This window comes from Leucoraja erinacea, chromosome 3 (genome assembly GCF_028641065.1).
Source record: "Leucoraja erinacea ecotype New England chromosome 3, Leri_hhj_1, whole genome shotgun sequence".
NCBI lineage: Eukaryota > Metazoa > Chordata > Chondrichthyes > Rajiformes > Rajidae > Leucoraja > Leucoraja erinaceus.
This window is the reverse complement of record NC_073379.1, coordinates 97,471,024-97,498,083: the sequence shown is the minus strand read 5'-3', so window position 1 is coordinate 97,498,083 and position 27,060 is coordinate 97,471,024. Positions and strand designations below refer to the sequence as shown.

Sequence of the window (27,060 nt, the reverse complement as noted above, 5' to 3'; positions counted from 1 at the left end):
AGGTGCTGACTCTACCCCTTCCCTCTGTGTCCCCTCCCTTTCTGCACACCTCCCCCTCCCTCTCTGCCCCCTTCACCTCTGCTGTTCTCCCCCTCTCTTCGTCCCCTCCCTCTCTGCCCTCTCTCTGCCCCCCCCCCTGCCATGCCTGCACAGTCGGGGGTTATGCGTGAGTGGATAGAGTGGGGTTTGGGGTAAAAGGAGCAAATTAATAATATTAATATAATATCAAGGGGGGTTAGTGTGCGTGTGTGACGTTGAAGGCCGCCTCCCCCTCGCAACCGTGCGTTGAGGGGACGGGACCCAATGGGTCCCACTTGGTCTAGCAATGCATAAATGTCTTTCCTTACAGAAATTGCTAAAGGAAGCTTTCAGGAAGACATGGTAAAGAATGCTTGAATGAAAGAGTTTGAGCAATGAACTTCTGAATATTTTATGACCATCATAAACAGCTCAGATTGATATCCAAAAATCACTCTGAACTTAAGCAACATTGTGTGTCATTTTACACATTGGGGAACAAGGAACAGGGGTAAGAATGAAGGCAGAGCTGGAAGTGGACTGCCTGATTCATTGACTCAAATCTTGGGACCTTGGTGGAAGACGTAAACACTTGGAAAGAAGTCCTGTAAGTGGTACCAAAAGGATGAAATGAAATATCAGTGGGAAGAGATGATCAGATAGATAAAAACACAATGACAAATGACCGAATAGCAGTATCAGAAGAAGTTTAATGGCTTCATCAAATCAAAGTATCAAAATAATGGAAACTGCAAAACATCACATTTACCAATAACTTTACTTACCAAGTTATTACCAATACGCTAATACTCACTTGCACATCTCATATCAGATACTTCAGCTTTTCAACTATGCAAAGCCCATCACACACACATATTGCAACTCACTATCTCTCATCTCCCTCTTTTACAGGTGATGCGCACAACTGCAGATTGCAGTAGTCAACAGGTGGGTACCCTGACATGCCCACCTTACTCAGTTACTTTTCAGTGTACCATTTGCATAATTATTGGACAATTTAAATTCCATTTATAATAAATCAGAAATATCAATAAACTATCTTAAGTTAGAGGGACTTACATGACGATTATCTTTTATCGTTGTATTCATACAACCGGCATAGCATCCAGAAAAATATTGGACGTGATCGACACCACAGATTGGATTAAAGACATAGTGACAGTGACAGTCAGCATTACAGGGTGCCACAAGTTTAATGTGCCCTGTCGTCTTGTTGCTATGAGATAATACACAGGGAAAAAAAGGTCAGATTAAGCCCCTGTGAAAACATCAAAGCACAGTTACATTCTATCATGAAAGGGCTAATTATATAAATATTACAGATAGATGCAAAATGCTGGAGAAAATTGATAAATTGACCCAAATGAACCATTTTCAGGACCTAAAACATTACCTCTTAATATTCTCCAGAGATACTGCCTGACCCGCTGAGTTACTCCAGCATTTTGTGTATATATTATGGTATAAACCAGCATCTGCAGTTTCTTTTTAAAATCTATATTACTAAAAGTCTGATCTTGACCATTTCCTCTTATTTTGTATATTGATTTCTGAAAAAACGCCGCCACTTACAGCTGTGATTTTTGGACATCTTACTCAGAGTCGCCCTCTGCTGCACATGACTAGAGGATTTTTCCCATTGATGAAAAATAAAAGAATTATTAGTGTTTAAAAAATGTTGAGATTCTCTCTCTTGAAGGCCATGCCCCTTCCGGAGGGACTATAAAACCCGGAAGTGTTGAGTGCCTCAGTCAGTCTCAACAAGATGGGGGGAGTCTCAGTCTGCCTCATCTTTCAGTCTGAGCTGTGAATAACACTGAACACATGTTTACTAAATTGTAAGTGCGGCTTAACTGACCTTGAGTGCCCTTAATGTGGTATGAAAATGAAAATACGGGTTGGGTTGAAATAAAGCAAAGCAAGCACAACAAATGGTGGTTGGTGGTGGTTGGTTTGAAATAAAGCCCTGCAAATGGTTGCTGGTGATGGTTATTCTGAAATAAAGCACTGCAAATGGTTGCTGGTGGTGGTTATTTTGAAATAAAGCACTGCAAATGGTGGTTGGTTCGAAATGGCAAATGATTAAGTCTAAACTTGACAACTTCCTGTTTGTACTGTATATTGATTTTAGATAAAACGCTACCACTTACGGCTGTGATTTTAGGCCATCTTACTCAGTCCCCCCTCCGCTCATCGGGTGCAGAGGATTCTTCCCATCAATGAAAATTAAAAGTGTTATTAGTGTTCAAAAAATGTTGAGAATCTCTCTCCTGTCAATCATGCCATGAAGGCCACGCCCCTTCCGGTGGGAGTGGGGAGGGATTATAAAATCCGGAAGTGTGGCTGTGGCTCAGGCTCTGCAAGATGGGAGAGGGAGAGGTCACGATTCTGTCTGAGCTGTGAATCAACTGAACACACTGAATGTCTACTGAACTGTGAGTGGTGTTTATGTGGTGTTTTGTGTGGTTTTATGGAGGTATCACCCTGCTTGAAATGGCATGAAACTGCACTTGAATTTGGTGGCCTTGCACCCTGCTTGAAATGGCATGAAACAGCACTAGCATTTGGTGGCCTTGCACCCTGCTTGAAGTGGCATGAAACTGCACTTGAATTTGGTGGCCTTGCACCCTGCTTGAAGTGGTAGGAAACTGCATTTGAATTTGGTGGCCTTGCACCCTGCTTGAAATGGAATTTCAAAGAATAGCCGTGAGTCAACTGCCAGCCCACCAGCCGTGAGTGAGCTGCCAGCACATCAGGCTTGAGTGACTGAGCTGCCACCCCAATAATCCATTTGGCCCACAATGTCCATACTAGCCAGTCCCTTCAGCGCACAGCACCCATAGTAGCGCTCCAGAAAGTCCCCACCACTGGCCACCAATATTGGAATTGGCGGAGAGGTGGAATATTGCGTTGGGCACCAGTCCTCCCGTGTCAACATGGGACCCAATGGGTCACACTTAGTCTAGTATTATATGTAAATATTACTTTTTTTTGGCTATTTATTGATTTTACAGCTGCTTAAAGTGCATCTTCCAAAATAAACAAACAACTACGTTGTGCGTTAAAGCATATTGCTAAATGATTATGATCATCTGTCCTATAATGTGTCAATACCCTTGAAATTAAACCTTGATGACAGGTGAGGATATATCCTTTCCTAAACATATATCTCCAACCTCATTGAAATAAAAATTCTACGACATGGACTTGGGTATTGGAAGTCAGTAAATATAAGCAATTGGACAGAATATGGACAGAGCTAGATAGGGCTCTTAATGATAGCGGAGTCAGGGGATATGGGGAGAAGGCAGGAACGGGGTACTGATTGGGGATGATCAGCCATGATCACATTGACTGGTGGTGCTGGCTCGAAGGGCCGAAGGGCCTACTCCTGCACCTATTGTCTATTGTCTAATATGAAGGACTATTTTCCTGTCAGGATAGTGTGAATTAATTTTAATGCTGATCATATCCACAGGTGCTGTTGCGATAAGACTTATTTCACTGGTCATGCTATCATAGCCTTTCTGGTATTATATAATTACAGCTTTGGCTCAACAAAGAACGCCAAGATAGATGCTTTCCATCCCAATGCTAGTCATTGATGACAATGTTGAGTTTGTTTTTGTGAAAAAAAATTGCAACTATGTTGGTTTTTACTTTTTTCCAGATGAATATTAGCTGATAACGCAATACATATTTATATATTTTTTTCATTTCAGCTACACTTTTAAACATTATTTTCTGTAGGAGCCATTCATCCTTAAGTCAGTATATTATAGTCATGTCTTGATATTTCTAGTTCTTATTTGTATGAAGGCTGGTAGTTGGGATTTGATATGTAGAGGGGTGTGTCTACATCTGGAGAGGCTAACGCAGACTAAGAGATTTAGAATTTAGTTTGCCTCGAGGGATGGTGAGGACAAGAATTTATACCACGATCATGACACGCCACACGGAAGAAACAGTTAGTAAGAACGAAAAATTATTAATTATTTCTTTGTTTTGTATTACTTCAATATGACCAATTAATCAAGAAACGACAACTGGAAGATTCGTTTTTGCTACCTGTTAGTGCGTAAACTATATTTCCACCACATCCCCGAGTAGTAACAGTAATTAAAAGTTGGACTGAAAAGTTTAGAAATTGCCGTTACATTGTCCTTGTCTTTTTCCCACTTCATTCAGCATATTTTTGTTAATTTATTCTCCTATTTTTCTTAATGCAGTTGTCTCTCTTCCAGACCATTAAGCATAATCTATTCTTCACCTACTTGTCTGAGCTTCATCACTGATGAACCCTTTCTCAGCTTCAGCTATGATTCTGCCAAAGGATTTTCTCCAACCTACTATAAGGTTGAAGACGAAAGAGACTGCTGATAGTTGAATCCAGATTTCCTAAAGGTGTTCAAGCAGAATTTGCGATAGTAAACTGTTTATATTGACATTGAAGGTCGAGACCCTTCATCTGGACTGAGGGGGAAGAGAAAGAATGGCCAGTATGTAGCAGTACAAGGGAGGGATGGGACAGAGGTTAACAGATATTAGGTGGAACCAGATTGGAATGGGGTAATGGGCAGATGCAACCAGGTGGGAGAGGGGGAAGGAGGTAGCTTGAACAAAGGAAGGAGAAAACTAGGTGAACAGGTGAGTGTGCGTGGAAGAAGAACGCCCGGGGCTGTGGTTTACCTGAAGTTAAAAATTCCAAATTTATGCTATTGGGTTATAAACTATGCAAGCAGAATATGAAATGTTGTTTTTTCGAATTTGCACTTGGATTCACTTTGAACAAAATCATGAAAGACATAATATTTTAATTAAAATCTTGTTTCATTCACCCTGCTTCAGTTATCACTTCAGGTTTTTTTTTGTCATTTGAGTATAATGCTTAATCCCTATTTTTTTAGGCTATACCTATGACCAACTCATTAAATTATTTAAATCAAGTGATGAAAATATTGAATAATTTATGATAACCTCAAAATAAATTTACACCTTGTGAAAATCATGTACATACCACTTAACTATTCAGGATAGCTATTATAAACTGAGTCTAATTAAACATTTACTTACGGATAATAGTTCTGGTTGACTCCGGCAAATGGATTATTTACACAATAACTAAAAATGAAAACAGTTGCGAAGAGCAGTGATATGACAGTTGTGGCTATAGCCATCTTAATCATACTTCCACAAAGGAATTTCAGCTTGGATATAATGATCCCACTGGAAATCTGACCAATAAATGCTCCAGGAATAAGTGTTGCTCCTGCAAAGTAAAGTTGAAAATCAATTGCATTTGTGTTAAATCATTGGCCATTCTTTTGTATTTTTCTGTTATAATGATAATTAGCTGCCAAAATAAAAGTTCTCTTAACTTTAATTTTATTGATTTTCAAAATTTAGCCCATTCTAAATCATTAATGAAAATGGTAAACAATGATTGTTCAGTATCAATCAATCTTTCCACTGCCATGCGCAAGGCAGACACCGTTGTATGCTCTGGCTGAACAACTTATTATTATTTTTTTTTAATTTTATTAACAAGAATAAAACAGTCGTCATATAAAATTATACAATTATTCTACTGCTTCAATTTTTACCTTTTAAGGGAAAAGAAAAGAGAAAGAACAAGAGAGAGTAAAAGTGAAAGGTGAAAAGATAAGACCCCTAGACTACTAAAGTAGTGTGGCCAAAGAGTGAATAAAGATGTAAGAAAGGAGAAGGAAAAAAAAAGGAAAAAAAAGAAAGAAAAAAGTGAAGATTTACCCGCCTCTCGTTCCCCCCCCCACCCACCTCACCCAACCCATAGTTGGATTTAAATCCAAAGTTGTGTTGCGCCATACTATCTTTGTAGGAATTCGGTGAAGGGAGTCCATGTGTTGAAATATTGGTCTGTTTTTTCTGCCAAGACAAGCCTAATATTTTCCAAATATAGTCTCGAACATGTTTGTAAACCACATCTTAACAGTAGGAACTGATGTGTGTTTCCAAAATGTAAGTATTAGTTTTTTCGCCGTTATCAGGCCATAATTAAGGAAACGTCTTTGAAATAATGTTAGATCAGAACAAGCTTCTGACGTACCTTGAGTGATCAGTTCAGTGTCGAGGTCCAATTTTATTTTAAGTATTTTAGAAAAAAATTCAAAAATTCCCCTCCCAAAATTGTGTAACTTTATACTAGAGGCAAAATAATGGGTTATAGTTGCTTCCTGAAGGAGACATTGATCATAAATAATAGAAACATTTGGGAAACATAGAAACATAGAAATTAGGTGCAGGAGTAGGCCATTCGGCCCTTCGAGCCTGCACCGCCATTCAATATGATCATGGCTGATCATCGAACTCAGTATCCCGTACCTGCCTTCTCTCCATACCCTCTGATCCCCTTGGCCACAAGGACCACATCTAACTTGCTCTTAAATATAGCCAATGAACTGGCCTCAACTACCCTCTGTGGCAGAGAGTTCCAGAGATTCACCACTCTCTGTGTGCAAAAAGTTCTCCTACTCTCGGTTTTAAAGGATTTCCCCCTTATCCTTAAGCTGTGGCCCCTTGTCCTGGACTTCCCCAACATCGGGAACAATCTTCCTGCATCTAGCCTGTCCAACCCCTTAAGAATTTTGTAAGTTTCTATAAAGATCCCCTCTCAATCTCCTAAATTCTAGAGAGTATAATAATAATAATAATAACAATAATGTTTATTTATATAGCACTTTTCAACAAAACCAGTATTTGAACCAAAGTGCTTTACAGAGATTGATTAAATTAATTGAACAGATCAAATGTCAATAAATCCATACAAAACAAAAAAGAGACAAAGAAAAAAAAAAGACACAGAACAGTACACTATAGAAATCAACATGAAACGTCCCCCCACAGCAGAATTCACTGTGAGGGAAGGCACTAAAAATATCCAGTTCTCCCCCTCATAGTCTACCCGCGGTCGGGGTCTATATGTGGCCTCCTCAGCCAAGTCTATCCAGTCTTTCTTCATAAGACAGTCCTGACATCCCAGGAATCAGTCTGGTGAACCGTCTCTGCACTCCCTCTATGGCAATAATGTCCTTCCTCAGATTTGGAGACCAAAACTGTACGCAATACTCCAGGTGTGGTCTCACCAAGACCCTGTACAACTGCAGTAGAACCTCCCTGCTCCTATACTCAAATCCTTGTGGAAGATCTTATTCAGTTTAGACTTTGAATAATAAAGTCTGTGCAGTATTTTAAATTGTATTAGCAAATGCCTGACGTTAAGAGAACAGTTGTGTATTTTCTCCCATCTGTCTTTTAAAATTGTTAGGCCGAGTTCATCTTCCCAAGCTCGTCTAATTACTTCCGACGATGGGGTTTGTATATTTAAAAGGGTATTATAAAGGGACGATATTAACTTATTTGAATCCGTGTTTCTATTCATACATTCGTCTAGTATAACCATATATTGACAGTCTTGGGTATATGATTTCAGATACTCGTATTTGAACATATCTAAAGTATTGGTTACCTTTCAGATGATATTTCGACTGTAATTCTTGAAATGAGAGAAGAGTTCCCGTCTCATAAAGGTCGCCCAGTTTTTTAATTCCTAATCTTTCCCAGTATGTGAACGTCTTGTCTAAAATAGACAGCTTAAACGAGAGATTATTGGCGGTTGGTGAGAGAAGAGATAAATTTCTCAGTTTAAGGGTTGACCACTTCTTTCCAGATTCGTAGGGTATTATGGATAATCGGATTTTCTCATATACTGTTTTCTTCAAATAAATTGGAGAGAGCAGAATCGCGCCTATATTAAAAGGCGAACAATCTTCTCTCTCCATAATTAACCTGTTTACCTGTTGGCATGTGTTGTCCATCCAATAGATTACGTTTTTAATATTCGTTGCCCAGTAATAGTACAAAAATTTGGGGAGAGCCAATCCGCCAATTTCTTTGGGTTTACATAGGTGTCGTTTATGGATTCTGTGTGTTTTATAATCCCAAATAAAGTTTGTGATCAGAGAATAAAGTTGATTTTTATTTTTATTTTAGGGAGATAAATCGGTATTGATTGAAATAGGTACAGGATTTGTGGAAGGAAGATCATCTTTATGGCATTTATTCTACATATGAGGGAAATCGGAAGCGTTTTCCAAAATTGAACAAGGGCATTTAGTTTGGTAATTAATGGTGGAAAGATTGCTTGAAATAAAGAAGTATATTTTCTAGTTACGCAAACTCCATGACTCCAAAAACTCTGTAGCAATTGTAAAAGGGAATTTTAGAAGGTGTGTCGGATCTTGAGGCTTTATTGACATAATTTCATTTTTGTTCCAGTTTATTCTATATCCTGAAAAGGAACCAAATTCCTCTATAAGATTTAATATGTTTGGAATGCTAACTTGGGAATTGGTGATATATAGTAGTACATCATCTGCATACAATGATATTTTATTAGTATTAGTATTATAGCCATGAATATTTGGATGTACTCTTATACTTTCTGCTAAAGGTTCAATCGCAAGGGCAAATAACAGGAGTGATAGTGCACACCCCTGTCTATTGCCCCTGGATAGCTGAAATTTAGGTGAGAGTATTTGATTAGTCAGTATTCTGGCAGTCGGCTTGTCATATAGCAACTTTATTCATGAAATAAAATTTTCTCCTAATTGAAATGTTTGCAATACTGTAAAAAGATATTTCCATTCTACTTGGTCAAATGCTTTTTCTGCATCTAATGAAATAATTGATGTCTTCCTTTATCGTTCTATGTGAATACATTATATTAACCATATGTCTCAAGTTGTTGAATGAGTGTCTCTTGGGTATAAACCCAGTTTGATTGGAATGTATTAATTTATTAACGTATTTACTGCGTCTTCTTGCCAGGGTTTTAGCTAATATTTTCTGATCTGTATTTAGCAATTGCTCTATATGATCCCGGCTCTTCGTGATCTTTATCTTTTTTGGAACAACTTCTAATCTTGTGTGTGGACTAAAGAAGAAGAAGAATCACTGGGAAACATTGTTTCCTATCTTTTGACAATTTGAATAACTACATTTCACTCTCTTTATTTTATTTTGCTATCCATTTAGCTATTTGACTCCTAATTTTCCATATTCTGAACTACGTTTTAAAAGCCTTTTGAAAATCCAAATACAAAGTCATATAAATTAAAGATGCCCTTTTTACAAGGTTAATAGAGCAAATTGGCGAACAATGTGCGACTAGGAATGTCCCTTTTAACCAATCATAGCATACCTATCTACTATAATCTTAGCTATCAAGAAAATTATTTAAACTACTTACCTCCAACAATTGCTGCTAGGCTAGCAGTTTGGCTAAACTGATTTTCAATGAATTTTGGTAAAAATGTCACAAAGCCTGTGATCACTAGACCTTCAGTGCAGCTTGCTACAACTAAGCACATGAAAACCGAATTGTTCAACATTTTCTGAGGAAAAAATGGGGTGAACAATTAGTGAACACAAGCCTCTGATGGTTCTATAAGCCAGTTTGACTTTATAGAAAGTGTGAACACCATAAAGAACAAAAATGCGTTGGCCTAAAAAAACATTTACAATTTAATATGATTATTGAAACAGTTCTGTGTAGTCACTCTGGCCAAAATATATTGGAGCATAAGGATCATGTTTTTAAATCGACAGTGACAGTGTGAGAGCACAGACAATTCTTCCTAATAAGGGGAACGGTGCACACAACTATACCTTGTTGTTAAAATTTGTGTGACTAACACATCAGGTCATCTTTAAAAACTCTTATAGAACCTTCTCCATAGAACCAAGCGATTACTAAACATGGTGCGCAAGAAGCAGGAAAGGAGAGAATGTGTGTCACACTGCCCACCATCACTTTATCGGATGGAAATCGTGATGAATGAAATCCAAGCTGGGAGGGAGCTGCTGCACACCAAGGGAGCCAGGAGGCATTTAAGGGCAACAGTTTGTGTTCTACAACTCTATATCCATGAATAGAGCAGCAAAACAGGAGCAGTGCGTCTTCATTGGAACATCATTGTTAGCAAGTGGCTTTCTCGTATTATCTGAACAATGTCAGGGCCACCATGAACAGAAAACATTTCATTCATATTCTCATACTTACTGAATTCAAATAAGCTGACATGATGTGGTAGCACAGCTGTCAGCTGGCAGTGTGGCCCAAGGAAATGTGGAATAATTAAGTAACGAGTACTTTGACTACAAAAAGTGTATCAAGTTGATCCACGTAAGCTAGTGCTCACGTTGATCTCGGAGAAGCAGCAATCAAGGAGAAGCAAGGATAAGATTACATCTATCCAATCAATGTCTCTTATATAAGGTCACCCCTAATCCCCAATATTTCCGGAAAGCAAACCTGGTCTATCGAATTGCTCCCCATAGTTAATCCTCCAATCTAGGCAGCATCCTGGTGAATTTCCTCTGCACTCCCTTCAGTGTAATCACCATCTTCCTCAGTGTAGCAGCCAATAGAGCACAACATTCCAAACGCTGGCTGCCTAACTTGGGGGAGGGGATGAGGGGAGGGGGAGAGAGTGCGGGGGGGGAGAGGAAGTGGGGAGAGAGAGATAGAGAGAGGGCGGACTTGAACTCTGTGAGCGGTCGGCGCGGACACTGAGCACGCGTGACCGACTGAGAGTGGGTGGCGGGCCTCAGGAGCTCTCGTGATTTCGCAGGACCATGGAAGCCCAACCAAATTACTGCGTGTTCAGCGGTTCAATCCAATCCCTGGGGGAGAGGACGGCTGGTCTGCGGGCGGGGTGGCCGAGTGCGAGTCGACTGTGAGCGGGAGGCGACAAAATGACTGTGAGTCAAGGGGGGGGGGGGGGGGTGGGGGTGGTTAATGTAAATCACAGCTCGTGGAAAACAGTGTCCAGCATGCTGCACGCTGAAAACTATGCGCAGCGGGCTGCGAGGACCAGAGTCCTTGTAATGTCATCAACACGTTAACATGATAAAAGATTTCAGATTTGTGAACAATTTTAATAAATAACTCGAGAAATAATGAATCAAATTTTCAGATGAGGCGATTTTTGACATCATGAGGTAAATCTCTATCGGAGCATGTAAAAATGTCACCTTTAGCGCATCGTGTTTTCGAGGAGATGTGAATCACAGACACAATAAACACAAACACACACACACACACACCCACACACAAACACACACACACACCCACACACACACACACCACCCACACACACACACTAACACACACACACACACACACACACACACACACACACACCACACACACACACACACACACACACACAACACACACACACACACAAATACATCCACATCCAAGAGTTTTAATAGCTACTGGACCAATTGCAGACCCGTTGGGTGTGTTCCCCCAACACGTGTTTGCGGGGGGGGGGGGGGGGGGGGGGTGCAGGCATGCGGCGTCACACACACTAACCACCCCACATACACACACTAACTACCCCCCTTGATATTATTTAATATTATTAATTTGCTCCTTTTTACCAATAACCGCCCTATCCACTGACTCATAGCCCCCAACTCGCACTTCGCGTCTAGAGAGGGGGAGGGGTAGAAAGTGAGGAGGAAGAGAGAGGAGGGGGAGGAGATGGGGGGGAGGAGAGAGAGAGGACTAATCAAGAGAGAGAGATAGAGGGGAGGGAGTGAAATGAAAGGGGGGAGGGGAGGGAGGCAAAAGAAAGAGAGAGAGAAACAAATTATAAACACACACACACACATTTTTAAAAGTATAGAAATAAGATAGATACCCTGAGCTATGAACGCAAGCCAGCCAAATGCCTTCTTCACCACTGTTTGCCTGTATTGTTACTTTTCAGGGAACCTTGTACTTCAACCTCACATCCCTGTTTGAAGGTAGACACAAAATGCTGGAGTAACTCAGCGGGTCAGGCAGCTTCTCTGGAAAGAAGGAATGGGTGACATTTCGGGAGACCCTTCTTCGGACTAATGTCAGGGGAGGTGGTGGGACTAAGATAGAATGTAGTCGGAGACAGTAAGACTAGTGGGAGAACTGGTAAGGGGGAGGGATGGAGAGAGAAAGCAAGGGCTATCTGAAGTTAGAGAAGTCGATGTTCATACCGCTGGGGTGTAAACTAGCCAAGAGAAAAATGAGGTGCCAGCCCTTCAATTTGTGCTGGGCCTCACTCTGACAATGGAGGAGGCCCAGGACAGAAAAGTGAGATTGGGAATGGGAGGGGGAGTTGAAGTGCTAAGCTACCGGGTGATCAGGTAGGTTAAGACAGACTGAGCGGAGGTGTTCAGCGAAACAATTGCCGAGCCAGCGTTTGGTCTCGCTGATTTTGACACCTAGAACAGCGGATACGGTAGATGAGGTTGGAGGAGATGCAAGTGAACCTCTGCCTCACCTGGAAAGACTGTTTGGGTCCTTGGATGGAGTCGAGGGAGAGGTAAAGGGACAAGTGTTGCATCTCCTGCGGTTGCATGGAAAATACCTGGGGAAGGGTTGGTTTGGGTGGGAAGGGACAAGTTGACCAGGGAGTTTCGGAAGGCAGAAAGGGGCGGAAATGGGAAGATTTGGCCAGTAGTGAGATCCCATTGGAGGTGGCGAAAATGTTGGAGGATTATATGCTGTAATTTTCTGCTTGATCTCATTTCTTTAGTCAACTCTTATTTGACTTCTCAAAATGTCACGTCACACTTGTCAGAATTTCATTTAATTTAAGTAATATCAATAGACATGTGAAAGGGCGATTAACCTCAAGCTAGTCTATTGCCATTCAAACTACACGGATTAAAATTACATGTTAACTCTGTTAATCCTGGATAAATTGGAGCAGCCATGTTATTAAAATTGAGTAAAGGCTTCTGTACTGCTAAGCCATTTTGGTCAAGTTAGCAGTGCCTTAGCAGAACTCAGACAAGCTGCTTAATGGTGCCAGTGTGTCTGTGGTCCAGATAAGAGCTGCAGAGAAAGAATGGGACATCTGCAGAAGTCTTACAATGAGGTGTAAAATGCATGGAGTTAATTGGATCAATGCAAACCAGACATACATAGTGTAAATAATGTTGCAAAGCCTTACTTTGTTCGATGTTGATTGGATTAAATGTTAAGCTTTGTCTCGGTTGTCTGAATCCCAAGGCACATGTTGTATTATTCATCTCTGTTAGTTTCCTTTTCGAAGCCTTACCAGATACAATTATTAGCTACTGTATTATTGGGTTGGGGAACTGTCAGTTATGTACAATGTTAATCGATATGTGTTATTGGACTGTACAGAGACCACCCCCATATGTTTCGGGCCCTCAAAGTTCGGGGACCTATAAAAGGTTACCCCCACGAGGTCCGATGTCAATCTTCTGGATGAGTGCTTGGGACTGCGTGCCTTTTGGAGTGTTTCTACTTGCATGAGGCGAGAAGGGCTTGGCCAAGCAGTTGCAAAGATCGAACCCGTGATGGTTAGGTATTGTATAGGGGAACTGTTGTTGTGTATCCAAAATAAAGTTTAGTTGCTCAAGTGCTTGACTAGACTAGGGGGAGCATAGAACGAGCTATTTACATTGGGGGCTCGTCCGGGATCTCAACTACCCACAAACACAAGTTTGCGATTAAGGGTGTTGAGCTGTTCCCGATCGTGAGTGCAGAAATCGGCACCACGGTGCGGTTTTCGAATTGATTTTCGGGAATTTCGCTAGTCGGAGCAGATCGATCATTCGTGGACTTTGGAAAGGGTCCCAACGAGATCAAAGAACAGAGTCTAGTAAGCACAGGGGGATGATAGCACTCCTTTGGGTTGGAGGCCCTTAAAACTAAGTTGGGGTTAGAGGCCCTACTACTTGGTCATAGTTGGCAGGCTGCAGCTGCTGGCAAAAGCCATCTTCCATGCGTAAGGATTTTTGGGTGTTGGATAATGGGGTAAAAGTGTGTTTCAATTGATTATCTGGGATTTGTTTAAATCGGAATTGTTAATTGTTAAAGTCCGATTTGTGGTGGTTCGATTGGGGTTCGGATTCTTCAGATCGCTGTGTCGGGGAGGAGTCGTTCCATTGACTGAATAAACCATGAGGAGGATTTATTAGAGCGTGTGATTAATAATAGTAATAAGAAGTGGATGCTTGTCGCTTATATTGGAATGTGTCTTTGTCTACTTGTAATTGACGGGGATAGTTTCTTGTTTGATTATAGTATAGCTTGCGTGGTTCGGGTTTATTTGTCTGGGAGAGATTGCTGCTAAGTTTTGAATATTTGAGAAACTGGAGATTCTTTGTTTACAAGCTGAAAGTTGAATAGGTGATTGTGATCAAACTGATAAGAAAGTTGAGTGCACAATCGAAAGGCGATTGATGGTCTCCTTTCATCGACTTTTTGGAATCATGTGATGCAGCGGTGCCGTAAGGTTTGCTGATTTCAGTTCATGACGCGGATAGAGCTACATCTCCGAATACAGATTTGAAAAATTCTCTTTTAAGGGGCCTTCTCTTCTATTTCTACTTTCCACTTTCTCTCTTCCTTTTTTTATTTTTTATATACACACTTCACGTTTTTCTACTCTCTACCATCTATTTTTCCACTTTTTCCCCTTTCTATTGTTTTCTTTTTCTTGTTCTGCTTACTTCCTTCTTATAACATAAAACTAGAGGTTGTACATAGAATGGATTACAGTATTACATAGTTGGCACCTAAAATTAGGTGCCACTGTACTGTTTTGTGCTGTATTAACTTCTAATAAAATAAACAAAAAAAAAGGCGATTGAGTCGAACAATTGAGTTGAGTGATTGAACTGAGCGATTGAATAGAACGATTGACTAGCGGTTGGGAAAGATTGAATGTATAATTGTGTGAGAGAGGTGTGAATCTGCTAGACGTTGGCCATGTGTGAAAGCGATCTCAGTGGCCTTGGAGTCAAAAAGGGAGGAGTGAGTGCTTTGAAATTTACCTGTATTGTGACTATTGTGCAAGGATGGGAAATATTATGGAGAAGGACCAATCAAACATACCTGAAAGCCCATTGAGAATAATTTGTGAGAAAATTAAGGAAATGAGTGGGGCAATTATATAAAAAGTTAGGAAGCGAGATATGGCCGATAGGTGGGCTGAAATCTATAATGTGAGTAACCTACATAGAAAGAATAGTTAGGCGATACGGGAATAGTGAAGAGGGGAACAAACTCATGAAAATATGCAAGATGTTTTATACCGAAAAAATGTTAATAAAGAAATCGTTTTGCTATCAGATTTGAGGGTGGCAGCTTCGAGACTAGGGATAAGGATGGAAGAAGAGAGAACTGGTTCTTCTCTGGATATTTCGGAAGAGAGAGAGAGAGACATTGAAAGTCAGCAACAGGAGCAGGAGGGAGCACCGGCTTTTAAAGGGGAGAAGACTAGTGGCTCTTAAAGGGGTGGACCCGCTGACTAAGATTCAAATGATCAGCTTTAACAAAAGCGCAGAAGTTAGTGTGGATCTCGAAGGGAGAGAAGCCCAACATTTAAGAGAATGTGCAGACTTTATTGGAGCAGAGTCGCAGCATTCCTCTCAGCCCTCTCACGTTCCTAGTTCTAAAATACCTTGTGCAGCCTACGAACAGGGCGCTCGGGTGGAGTCAACGGCATCTTCGACCACCCACCAAATTTAAATCTATAGCAGGGAAATCGGGAAAGGATTCTTTGGCTCCAATGATTGCCTCACCAACAGAGGATAGTATGAAGGATTCCTCCTGATTACCTCAGGGACATGACTATCCGAGAGTATCCATAATAAAGTTCAGTTGCTCGCGCTTGATTCAGTATTTTATTGACTGAAACTAAACTGGGGGAAGCATAGAATGAGCTATTTACAACTATTTTTCTTTGCAGAGATGCTGTCTAATTTACTGAGTGTTCCCACCATTACCTGATTATGTTTCAGAATATAAGCAGAGTTGGGAATTGTAGAAGGGCAAACTATAATTCTATTTGCAATCGGTTTGGCATCTTATGGTGAAAGATGCCCTTGTGAAGTCAAAATAATTGCTATAAAAATGACAAACATTCTGGAGAAATATCCTAGGTGTAGACATTTATTACAGTAATCTTACCCTCAATACCGTGATGAAGTCCTTAAAACCTTTTCCAAAATGTCCGCTTGTTAAAATTAATGAATCTACATTACTGTGGGCCTCAGAAACCTTTTCACGTTGTACTTTTTCTGTGCCTGGAATGAACAAGATATTTAGACAATGTGATACTAATAATGTGAAGAATTGCTTCTAGTGTCACATCTGCAGATCTTGGATTATTTTAAAAACATTACCAATTTGCAGACAAAGTAGAACAATACAGATGTAGAAACAAGGAACTGCAGATGCTGGTTCATCAAGAGGAGATACAAGGTGCTGGAGTAACTCAGTGGGTCGGGCAGCATCCTTGGAGAACGGATAGGTGGTATATCAGCAGTCCGAATAAGGGTCCTGACCTAAAACGTCACCTATCCATGATTTCCAGGGATGCTCTATAACCTGCTGAGTTACTCCAGCATTTTGTGTTTTTCCTTGTGAACCAGCACCTGCAATTCCTTGTGTCTAACACTCAACACGACAGCGGTCATCAAGATGGCTCAGCAGCGGCTGCACTTCCTGAGGGTCCTCAGGAAGCACAACCTGGACTCCAACCTGCTGCTGACCTTCTACCACTCGTCCATCGAGAGCCTGCTGACATACTGCATTACAGCATGGTATGGCAGCTGCACCATGGCAGACAGGGAGAGGCTTCAGAGGGTAACTAGGACAGCGCAGGAGATCATTGGTTGCCGTCTCTCCTCCCTGATGGATATCTACACCTCCCGCTGCCTTAGCAGGGCAAAGAAGATCATCAAAGCTCCCATCCTGCGTTTGGACTGTTCGCCCTGCTGCCCTCTGGAAGGCGCTATAGGTGCATCAAATCCAGGACAAATAGACTCAGAAATAGTTGCTTTCCGAAAATTATAACTACTCTTAATTCAAATTCACACATGCACTGACTTCACAGCCCAACACCCGGACTTCCATCTGTATATATGTATATAGCGCTGCAGAATTGTGCACCTATCCCCCCCCGCCCTTCTCCCTTCTGTTTTTGTTTTTCTGTTTCTTGTTTTTTGTACTAAATTATATGTATGCACTGAGTACGAGCAGCTTTCAATTTCACTGTACATGTATAGTGACAATAAATGGCATATCTATCTATAAGTGCCCATCTATGACTCCAGAAATTGTCTCTTCATGCTTGCAAAGGCCTTTAGTAAGGTTGTTCCTGGGCTTCATATAAGACTCTGGATCACAAGTCCTAAAGTTCACAGATCCAATCCTTAGCAGATTGCAAATCTCCTGATTCATGGAGGGCTTTTGATTTTGAAGAAGACTCCAAATATTTTTGTAAGTACACACTCGATCATGCATTTCTTTATGAAGTCAGCAATGACTCTGGCATATTCATTCAAGTTGTTTAATCAATCCTTGAATGTGATTCAGTCCATCAATTTGAAGTAGTCTATTCATTTGAAGTAATCCCTCCTCTGCCTCTCCTGACTAGATCTTCATTGGCCTCTTTACTGGGGTTGCACTCTTCAGCAACTGCCTGTGAGCAGGAAGAAGCACAGCCAGACAATTAGATTTTCCAAAGTGTAGGCGAGTGATGGAGCAAACAGTAGGCATTCCTGATGGTGGCAGAGCAGTGGTTGAATATGTTGCTTCCTTTGATGTTTAAGGTGATGTGTTGATGGTAGTTGTGCAGATATTTATATAAGCTAGCTCGGTAGAAGTTCCCAGTGATGACGAGAGAAGACTGTAGTGTGATTGTTGGCAGCAATGCTCAATTCCTCAAGTGTTAGCTTGACGTTTGTCTGAGGGAGGATGTAGACTACAATCAGATGACAGTGAAGAACTTCCTCGGTAGGTAGAATTGTCGACACTTAACTATTAAACGTTCCAGGTCAGGGGAGCATAAAGGGTACGTGGCCATCAAGCCCGAGTACCATGCAGAGTTTATCACAAAACAGACACCACTGCCTCTTCCTCTTCCTGACGTTGGCACCTGGTCCATATAGTGGATGGAAAAACTCTCGGGCTGGTGCACCTATTTCGGAGAGTTTGGGATGAGCCATGTCTCAGTTAAACAGAGTACAGAACACTCCCTCATTTTCCTCTGATACAACTGTGTTTCTCTTAGGTCTTCTACTTTGTTCTCCAATGATAGTACATTGAAGGTTGTTGGAGAGGGGAGGGTTACATGCCCTGATGCTTCAGTCTCACATGAAGGCCTCAGCGGCAAGCACGCTTTCTAGTACAATGGAGGCCCTTCCAACACCGCCGGGTGCTGTGCTTGTGTTCCTGGGGGTCAGGTTTGTGCAGCATGTCAAACGACTATAAGATCGCTAATGCATTTAAATAGCTGAAATGGCCAGTTCCTAGAGTTGTTCTTCTGGCTGAAGTCTTTAGCTTTACAAAACAAAACATAAATATACAGCCATGCCTCCTGCAAAACATTGCCTTTCTCCAGCACCACCTCACATCAAGACATGTTATAACCATATAATAACCATATAACAATTACAGCACGGAAACAGGCCATCTCGACCCTTCTAGTCCGTGCCGAACACAGGCCGTGCCAAAGTGTAGTGGAGGAACTGGAAGAAAAAAAAGTTGAAAATAAGTCATTGTTTTTGCATCAGAATTGAAAACAGAAGTTCAGATACTAACAAATGGTAGCCTGCATAGGACAAGATAGAGAAGTGATATGCATGTGGTGAAATGCAGGCATAAGAGGCTGCATATGTTGGAATCTGGAGCAAAGAAAACAGACTGCTGGAGGAACTCAGCAGGTGACACAAAATCTGGGATGGGTTATGGACAGTCGAGGGTTTTGGTCAAGACCCTTTAATTGTACTGAAAGATGGGAGAGGTATAGAAACATAGAAAATAGGTGCAGGAGTAGGCCATTCGGCCCTTCAAGCCTGCACCACCATTCAATATGATCATGGCTGATCATCCAACTCAGTATCCTGTACCTGCCTTCTCTACATACCCCCTGATCCCTTTAGCCACAAGGGCCACATCTAACTCCCTCTTAAATATAGCCAATGAACTGGCCTCCACTACCTTCTGTGGCAGAGAGTTCCAGAGATTCACCACTCTCTGTGAAAAATGTTTTTTTCATCTCGTTCCTAAAGGATTTCCCCTTTATCCTTAAACTGTGACCCCTTGTTCTGGGCTTCCCCAACATCGGGAACAATCTTCCTGCATCTAGCCTGTCCAACCCCTTAAGAATTTTGTAAGTTTCTATAAGATCCCCCCTCAATCTTCAAAATTCTAGCGAGTACAAGCCGAGTCTATCCAGTCTTTCTTCATATGAAAGTCCTGACATCCCAGGAATCAGTCTGGTGAACCTTCTCTGTACTCCCTCTATCGCAAGAATGTCTTTCCTCAGATTTGGAGACCAAAACGGTACACAATACCCCAGGTGTGGTCTCACCAATACCCTGTACAACTGCAGTAGAACCTCCCTGCTCCTATACTCAAATCCTTTTGCTATGAATGCTAACATACCATTCGCTTTCTTCACTGCCTGCTGTACCTGCATGCCTACTTTCAATGACTGGTGTACCATGACACCCAGGTCTCATTGCATCTCCCCTTTTCCTAATCGGCCATCATTTAGATAATAGTCTACTTTCCTGTTTTTGCCACCAAAGAGTCAAGAGTCAATTTAATTGTCATTTGGACCCCTGGGGGTCCAAACGAAATGCCGTTTCTGCAGCCATACATTACACACAAATAGACCCCAGACACAACATAATTACATTTAACATAAACATCCATCACATAACTGTGTTGGAAGGCCAAAAAAACTTATCTCTCCACTGCACTCTCCCCCCCCCCCGATGTCAGAGTCATACCTCACATTTATCCACATTGTCAGATGTCAGATGTCAGATAACCTCACATTTATCCACATTATACTGCATCTGCCATGCATGTAGTTGAGGGGCAAATGGAATGAATGAAGAAGAAGCAAGGTGAGAGGTGGTGGGGTGTTTGAGGCAAAGAACAGTATGTGTGGAGATCTGCAGATGAGGAGGGAGAAAGAGACCAATGGGGAGCAGGTTCCCTGAAAATACCTGGAAATTCTGCACCAAGATTTGGCAAGTATGGGCATGACAAGTCATTGAGTCATAGAGTACGGAAACAGACCCTTCAGCTCTGCTTGCCTGTGCCATCAATACTAGTTCCACCTGCCCACCTTTGACCTGTATCCCCCTAAACCTTTCCTACCCATGTACCTGCCCAATTGTCTTTTAAATGTTGTTATAGTTTCTGCCCAAACTTCCCCCTCTGGCAGCTCATTCCATATATCTACCACCCTCTGTGTGGAAAAAGTTGCCCCTCAGGTTCCCATTCAATCTTTCCCATCTCGCCTTAAACCTATGTCCTCTGGTTCTTGTTTCTCTTACTCTGGGTAAAAATAAATCTGTGCATCTACCCTATCTATTTCGCCGTATTATCTCTGTAAGATCATCTCTTATTATCTTTTGCTCCAAGGAATACAGTCCCAGCCTGCCCAACCTCTCCTTATAGTTTTGGCCCTCAAGTCCGAGTAACATCCTTTCACTGCAGTCTTTTCAGCTTAACAACATATTTCCTGTAACAGGGCAACTAAAACTGAACCAAGCCTGTGATGACACTTTCAAGGATCCATGTACCTGGACTCTTAGGTTACACAAAAAATGGAGAAACCCCAGACAGCAACATAATTACATTTTACATAAACATCCATCACATAGCTGTGATGGAAGGCCAAATAAACTTATCTCTCCACTGCACTCTCTCCCCCCCGATGTCAGAGTCAAAGTCAAAGCCCCCGGCTGGCGATGGCGATTGTCCCGCGGCCATTAAAGCCACGCCGGGTGGTGCAAAGTCGCACACCGGGTTCTTGATGTTGCAGCCCCCGGCGGGCGCTCACAGAGTCCCGCGGTCATTCCAAGCCGTGCGGGGCGGTGATGTCAGGCCCCGCTCCAGGAGCTCTTCGACCCCGCAACTCGGGCGGGAGAAGTCGCCGTTGCAGGAGCCCTGAAAAGCGGTCTCCCTCCAGGGAGCCGCGGGCTCCCGGTGCCGTCATCCACAGACCCGCAGCAGCAGCCTCCGACTCGCAGCGGCAGCGGCAACGCTCCTCCACCGCGGACGCAATAGCTCCGGTTCGGCCAGCTCCACGACGGTGACCTCTGTCGGCACCTGAGTCCCCGGCTTCTTCCTGTTGGAGGCCGCTAAAGGGACGTTGTTGCATGCCCATCCAACGACAAGCTGAGTGCCCGACGAGAGGGGGTCGGGTCTCCAGTGCAGGGAGAGATTCAAAAGTTTCCCCCCCCCTCTTTGCCCCCCCACATACACACCCCAACATAAAATAACAAAAACTACATAAAAAAACAGACAAAAAATAATCACATAAAACGCGGACAGGCTGCAGAGGCCGCTGCTGACCAGAGTCGCGCCGCCTGCAAGTCCGAGTAACATCCTTTCACTGCAGTCTTTTCAGCTTCACAACATATTTCCTGTAACAGGGCAACTAAAACTGAACCAAGCCTGTGATGACACTTTCAAGGATCCATGTTTTACCTGGACTCTTAGATCCCTCTGTTCTACAACACTCTCTAAGGCCCTGACATTTACTGTGAAGATCCCGCCCGGCTTAGACTTCCCTAAATGCAATAGCTTATATTCAAATGCTTTCATTTCCATTAACCATTCCTCTGCCCATTTGCCTATCTGTTGTAACCATTGATAATCATCTTTGTTATCTATAATACGTCCCACTTATTGATATAAACTTTCAGCAATGATTCCAAGTGGTAATCCCTGTCCAGTAAGACATAGCCTAATGACACATAGATAAGGTAGTGAAATAATCCATCTGGAAGATCCATTGATTTTGTATATATTATTCATGATCTACTGTAATTTAATACATGAGATTGGAATGTGTGTTTGGTGTTAACATTTTAGCACGGTGGGAAAGATAAGGTGAGATTTCTTTGGTATTGAGGTGTTGTTTTGGAATTAAAGGTGTTGGTCATGAACTAATTTATCACAGAGAGCCAGAGCAGAAAAGGGATGTAAATGTTACAACATCTGTTCCTGTTCGTATCTTTCTTTCATTTCCTCATGTTTCTTCCTGATAGCTGGTGATAAGGGCTACTTTGTTGTGATTATATTATTATGCAAGATGCAGCATATCAACACATTTACAATTCATTAAGCTGACTACTGGAGGCCTCCACCAGAGAATAGCCTGAGGTGGCCATGGAAAATAACCAGAGCTGATATTTCAAACAAACTGCTGAAAGAACTCTGAAGAAGGGTTTCGGCCCGAAACGTTGCCTATTTCCTTCGCTCCATAGATGCTGCTGCACCCGCTGAGTTTCACCAGCTTTTTTGTGTAACCTGCTGAAAGAACTCAGCTGGTTAGGCATCTGCAAAGGGAAATAGATAGAATGGATGGTCTTGAAGGGAAGTCATGAATGACCCATGCTATCCATTTCCCCCCACAGATACTACCTGGACCGTTCTTCCTGCAGCAGTTTGCTGTTTTGCTCAAGATTCCAGTATCTGCAGTCTCTAGTGTCCCTGATATTTCATATCAATAGCTTTCATCAGAATTGTTAAAGTATGGAAATGAGTGTACTTTAAATTGAAGAGAGATGCAGGAGATTAAGCTGAGGTGAGAGGGAGAGAACAATGGGAATGTATGTGACAGAGTAACAATGTGCACTGCTTATCACTGGGAAACCAAACACAGATTGAGAGACCACCTTGCAGTACATCTGCATTAAATCCATAAAGATGGCATTAAGTTTTCAGTTGTATCTCACTTTAATTCTTCATCCATCTCTCACTCCAATCTCTCAGTTTTCAGATTCCTATGTTTTCAGAGTCCTTGGTAGTGAGCAAGATAGTTCATCATGTTCCGAAAATAGCTGTTTCTGAACCTGATGGCGTGGTGCATCTTTAGACATTTTAGGATGTCCTCTTTCTTTAGTAAAGCTGGTTTCCCCCCTGCTGTCACAGATGAATCCCTCATCCATGTCTCCTCCGTGTTCTTTAGATTAGTTTAGTTTGGTATTGTCACACAAACTGAGGTACAGCGAGAAGCTTTTTTGTTGCGTGCTCTAGTCAACGCAAAGACTATACATAATTACAATCATGCTGTCCACAGTGTAAAGACAGACACAGGATAGCGGGTATATTATTTTGTGCAAGATAAAGTCCAATTAAAGATAGTCCATGCAAAGGTCTCCAATGAGGTACATGGTAGGTCAAGACCGCACTCTTGCTGGTGAGATGGCGGTTCAATTGCCTGACAACTCCTGGGAAGAAACTGTTCCCTCCGCCCCCACCCCTTCCCCCCAGATGGAACAAGTATACTTTCCCTGGTCCTCATCTTTCATCCCACCAGTTTCCACATCCAACATATCATTCACCGACAATTCCATCACCTCCAATGTGATCCCAACACCAATCCCACCTTCCTGTTTCCACCCCCTTCCACCTACTGCAGAACGCTCCTTCTGGAACTCCTTGGTTCGCTCATCACTTCCCACCCAAACGACCCCCTCCCCAGGTATTTTCCTCTCCCTCTCCACCCCTTCCCCAGGTATTTTCCCCTGCAACCGCAGGAGAGGTAACACCTGTCCCCACGCCTACTTGCACCCAACCTGGGATCCCAGCAGTTCTTCCAGGTGAGATAGGGGTTCACCTGCACCTCTTCTAACTTCATCTATTGCATCTGATGTTCCCAGTGTGGCCTCTTAACATCGGCAAGACCAAGTATAGATGCCATGACCGTTGCACTGAAAGCTTGCCCATCAAGATCTACTAAATCTCCTGGTTGCTAACCATTTTATCTCCTCTTCCCATTTCAATACTGACCTTCCTGTCCTGGGTCTCCTCCGTTGCCAGAGTTAGGCCACAACAAAAACTGGAGAAACAACACCATATATTCCACTCATAACCCACTGGTATTAACAATTTTAGGTAACTTACACCACGTTCCTTTTTCTCATCCCCCCCCCCACACCCTTCTCGAGGCCCCACCTGGAGATGTACCCACCTTTGCTCTGCCACTCTTCCAGTTTTCTTTCCCCCTTCTCCCCCTCCCCCCGCATACCAATCAGTCCGAAGAAGGGTTCCAAGCCGAAACAACACCTATCCATGTTCTCCAGGATGCTGCCTGAAGGATCTCAACCCAAAACGTTGCCAGTTCCTTCTCTCCATAGCTGCGTTCTCTCACCCGCTGAGTTACTCCAGCATTTGTTGTCTACCTTCGATTTTACCAGCATCTACAGTTCTTTCTCAAACATGCTGCCCATAATGTTTGTGCCGAACATGATGCCTAGCGAAACTGATCTCATCTGCACATGATCCATATCCTCCATTCCCTGCACATCCATTTGCCTATCTCAAAGCCTCTGAAAACACCACTATCATATCTGTACCACCATTACCCATGGCAAGGCGTTCCAGGCACCCACTACCCTCTACTAGTCTGAAGAAGGGTTTCGGCCCGAAACGTTGCCTATTTCCTTCGCTCCATAGATGCTGCTGCACCCGCTGAGTTTCTCCAGCTTTTCTGTGTAACCAGGCACCCACTACCCTCTGGGCAAAAGATTTTCTCCGCACATCTCCATTAAACCTTCCCCTCTCACCTTATAGCTATTCTCTTTAGTGTTGGTCATTTCCGGCTGACTATCTGGTTCTGACTATCTACCCTATCTATACCTCTCCTAATTTTATGTAATTCTATCAACTTTCCCGGCTGCCTCAGAAGTTCCAGAGAAAACAGGACCATAAGAGAGAAAGTATATTAAACATTTTATTTATTAAGCAATAGGTATAGCCTTAAATATTACCAAGAATACAACACAGAAATTAATTTTAGTTCTCCCATTAAAAATATATTTTTTAATGTAATTTTTTACTTTACTACATACGAATATCCATATACACAAACACTGTCTTAAATTCAAAACTACTCAAGTTTTAAATATATTTCATAATTTTTATGCCATTTCAGTGATCTATTAATATTTTTTTTATCTTGAAGTGAATTAGTCATGGTATTTACCTGGTAGATGTTTTGGGAAGCAAGTCAGAGGTATAATCATACACCAGGAAAGTATCCAACACGCAATAAACCCAATCCACCAAGCACCAAGCCATCGAGAATCATCTGATTCTAATTCAACACTGCAAAGTAAATATAATGTCTAAACATTCGATCTTTTCTGCAGTGTCATAATTTTACCTTATAGAACTGTACAAAAATAACAAAAGGTGTGGTTTTGGCCAATTTTAAAACAATTTTGATCAGATTAGCTTTCTCTCACCTGTCTGAGGACTTTTAGTGAGAGTGGAGCTGCAGGATATAGAGGAGACCATGGTGAGAGCCTCATCTATCGTAGAAGAGGGGAATCCCCACTCCCTAAAGAACGAGGACATCTCTGATGCCCTGGTTTGGAACACCTCATCCTGGGTGCGGATGCAGCATTGAGCGGAGAAATTGAGAGTAGGGGATAGTCCTTACAGCAGTGGTTCCCAACCTTTTTTTGGCCATGCCCCACCTAATCACCTCTAAAATCCTGATGCCCCCCCCCATGTGGTGATATATAATTCTTATCATTTAAAAAGTGAACTCCGTTTCAGCTGAAGAAGCTTAAAACGCCAATACCTTGGTTGTAATAACTACACAATAAAGACCTTTTCTACCCCCCAAAAACTATTTACTCAAAATAACATCTGAAACATAAACTGCATATGTTTACCTGATGGAAAATCCTAAAAAATAAAAATCGAAAATTTGGACCCAATTGCCCCCCTTAAAAATAAAATTGCCCCCCTGTGGGGCGTACGCCCCACGTTGGGAACCACTGCCTTACAGGAAGCAGGATGGTAGGAAGTCTAGTTCAGATAGCCATGGGAGTTGGTGGGTTAGTAGTCCTATTTTCTGCACCTAGTTTCTATGTCAGTCAGTAGACTGTTTCCTGCGATGGAGATGGTGAGGTTCAGAAACGGTAGGGAGATATCAGAAATGGTCCAGGTGAATTTAAGTGCCGGATGAAAGTTAGTGGTGAAATGGATGAAGTCAGTGAGTTCTGCATGGGTGCAGGAGGTAGAACCAATGCAGTCGTCAATGTAGTGGAGGTAGAGTTTGGGGATAGGGCCATGGGACGCATTGAACAAGGATTGTTCGAGGTACCCTCCAAAGAGGCAGGCATAGCTGGGGCCCATGCGCGTGCCCATAGCTAATGTTATTGTTCATTTCATACTGACAATTAATATCTCCCCTGTTTAAATGCACACTTTTACATAGTGTTAGTACAGGTGCACAACCTTTTGTCCGAAGATCCAAATAACGAAAACCTCCGAATAACGACATTTTTTCGGTCCTTGAAAACGTTCACCGAGGGCGGCCCGCAGAGGTGACAGCGGAACCTCCGGTCGGTCCTCGAAGAAAGGGGAACTAAATCCCCATTCATAAAAGAGAAGGTGAGGGTATATTGCGCGGGAGGGTTAATAATTGACAATATGCTGCTACCTGCCAGCTGAGTTAAAAAGTTCCCACGGTAGACTCACGATACACAGTGTATCGTGAGTCTTGCGTGGGAACTTTTAAACTCAGCGTGCAGGCAGCAGTAGATTGTCGCTCCCTTCAGTTTCACCCCACCTACACCCCTCTGCTTCCCGGACATGTGTGTGACCCCTTCCCTCCCCTCTCCAGCTCCCCGCTCATTGCACCGGCGCGGGGGCTTTGTACTGTCTTCACGTCGCGATGCTAGCAGCACAGTGCCAGTCACCGAAGACGTCAGGACCAACGGAACACCGACCCCCAGGCCCAATGCAAGTACGGAGATCCCAGATCAGCACCTCCAGCCCAGCTTGTTTGATCGCCCCCTACTATTCCAGGGACAGGGAGACAGGACGTTCACCGAGGGCGACCCGCAGAGGTGACAGCGGAACCTCCGGTCGGTCCTCGAAGAAAGGGGAACTAAACCCCCATC

The 27,060-nt window shown here is 42.5% G+C and overlaps 1 protein-coding gene across 1 annotated transcript in view; it reads right to left on the bottom strand.

Moving 5' to 3' along the window:
- LOC129695862 (solute carrier organic anion transporter family member 4C1-like) overlaps window positions 1-27,060 on the bottom strand; it is a 104,022-nt gene that overhangs the window by 45,346 nt on the left and 31,616 nt on the right. The window contains exons 5-9 of the mRNA XM_055633267.1: window positions 25,128-25,249; window positions 16,076-16,191; window positions 9,326-9,470; window positions 5,113-5,308; window positions 1,099-1,255 (exon numbers count right to left, since the gene is read on the bottom strand). Of these exons, the coding sequence (XP_055489242.1) occupies window positions 1,099-1,255; window positions 5,113-5,308; window positions 9,326-9,470; window positions 16,076-16,191; window positions 25,128-25,249 (736 nt within the window). The remainder of the gene's footprint in view (window positions 1-1,098; window positions 1,256-5,112; window positions 5,309-9,325; window positions 9,471-16,075; window positions 16,192-25,127; window positions 25,250-27,060) is intronic.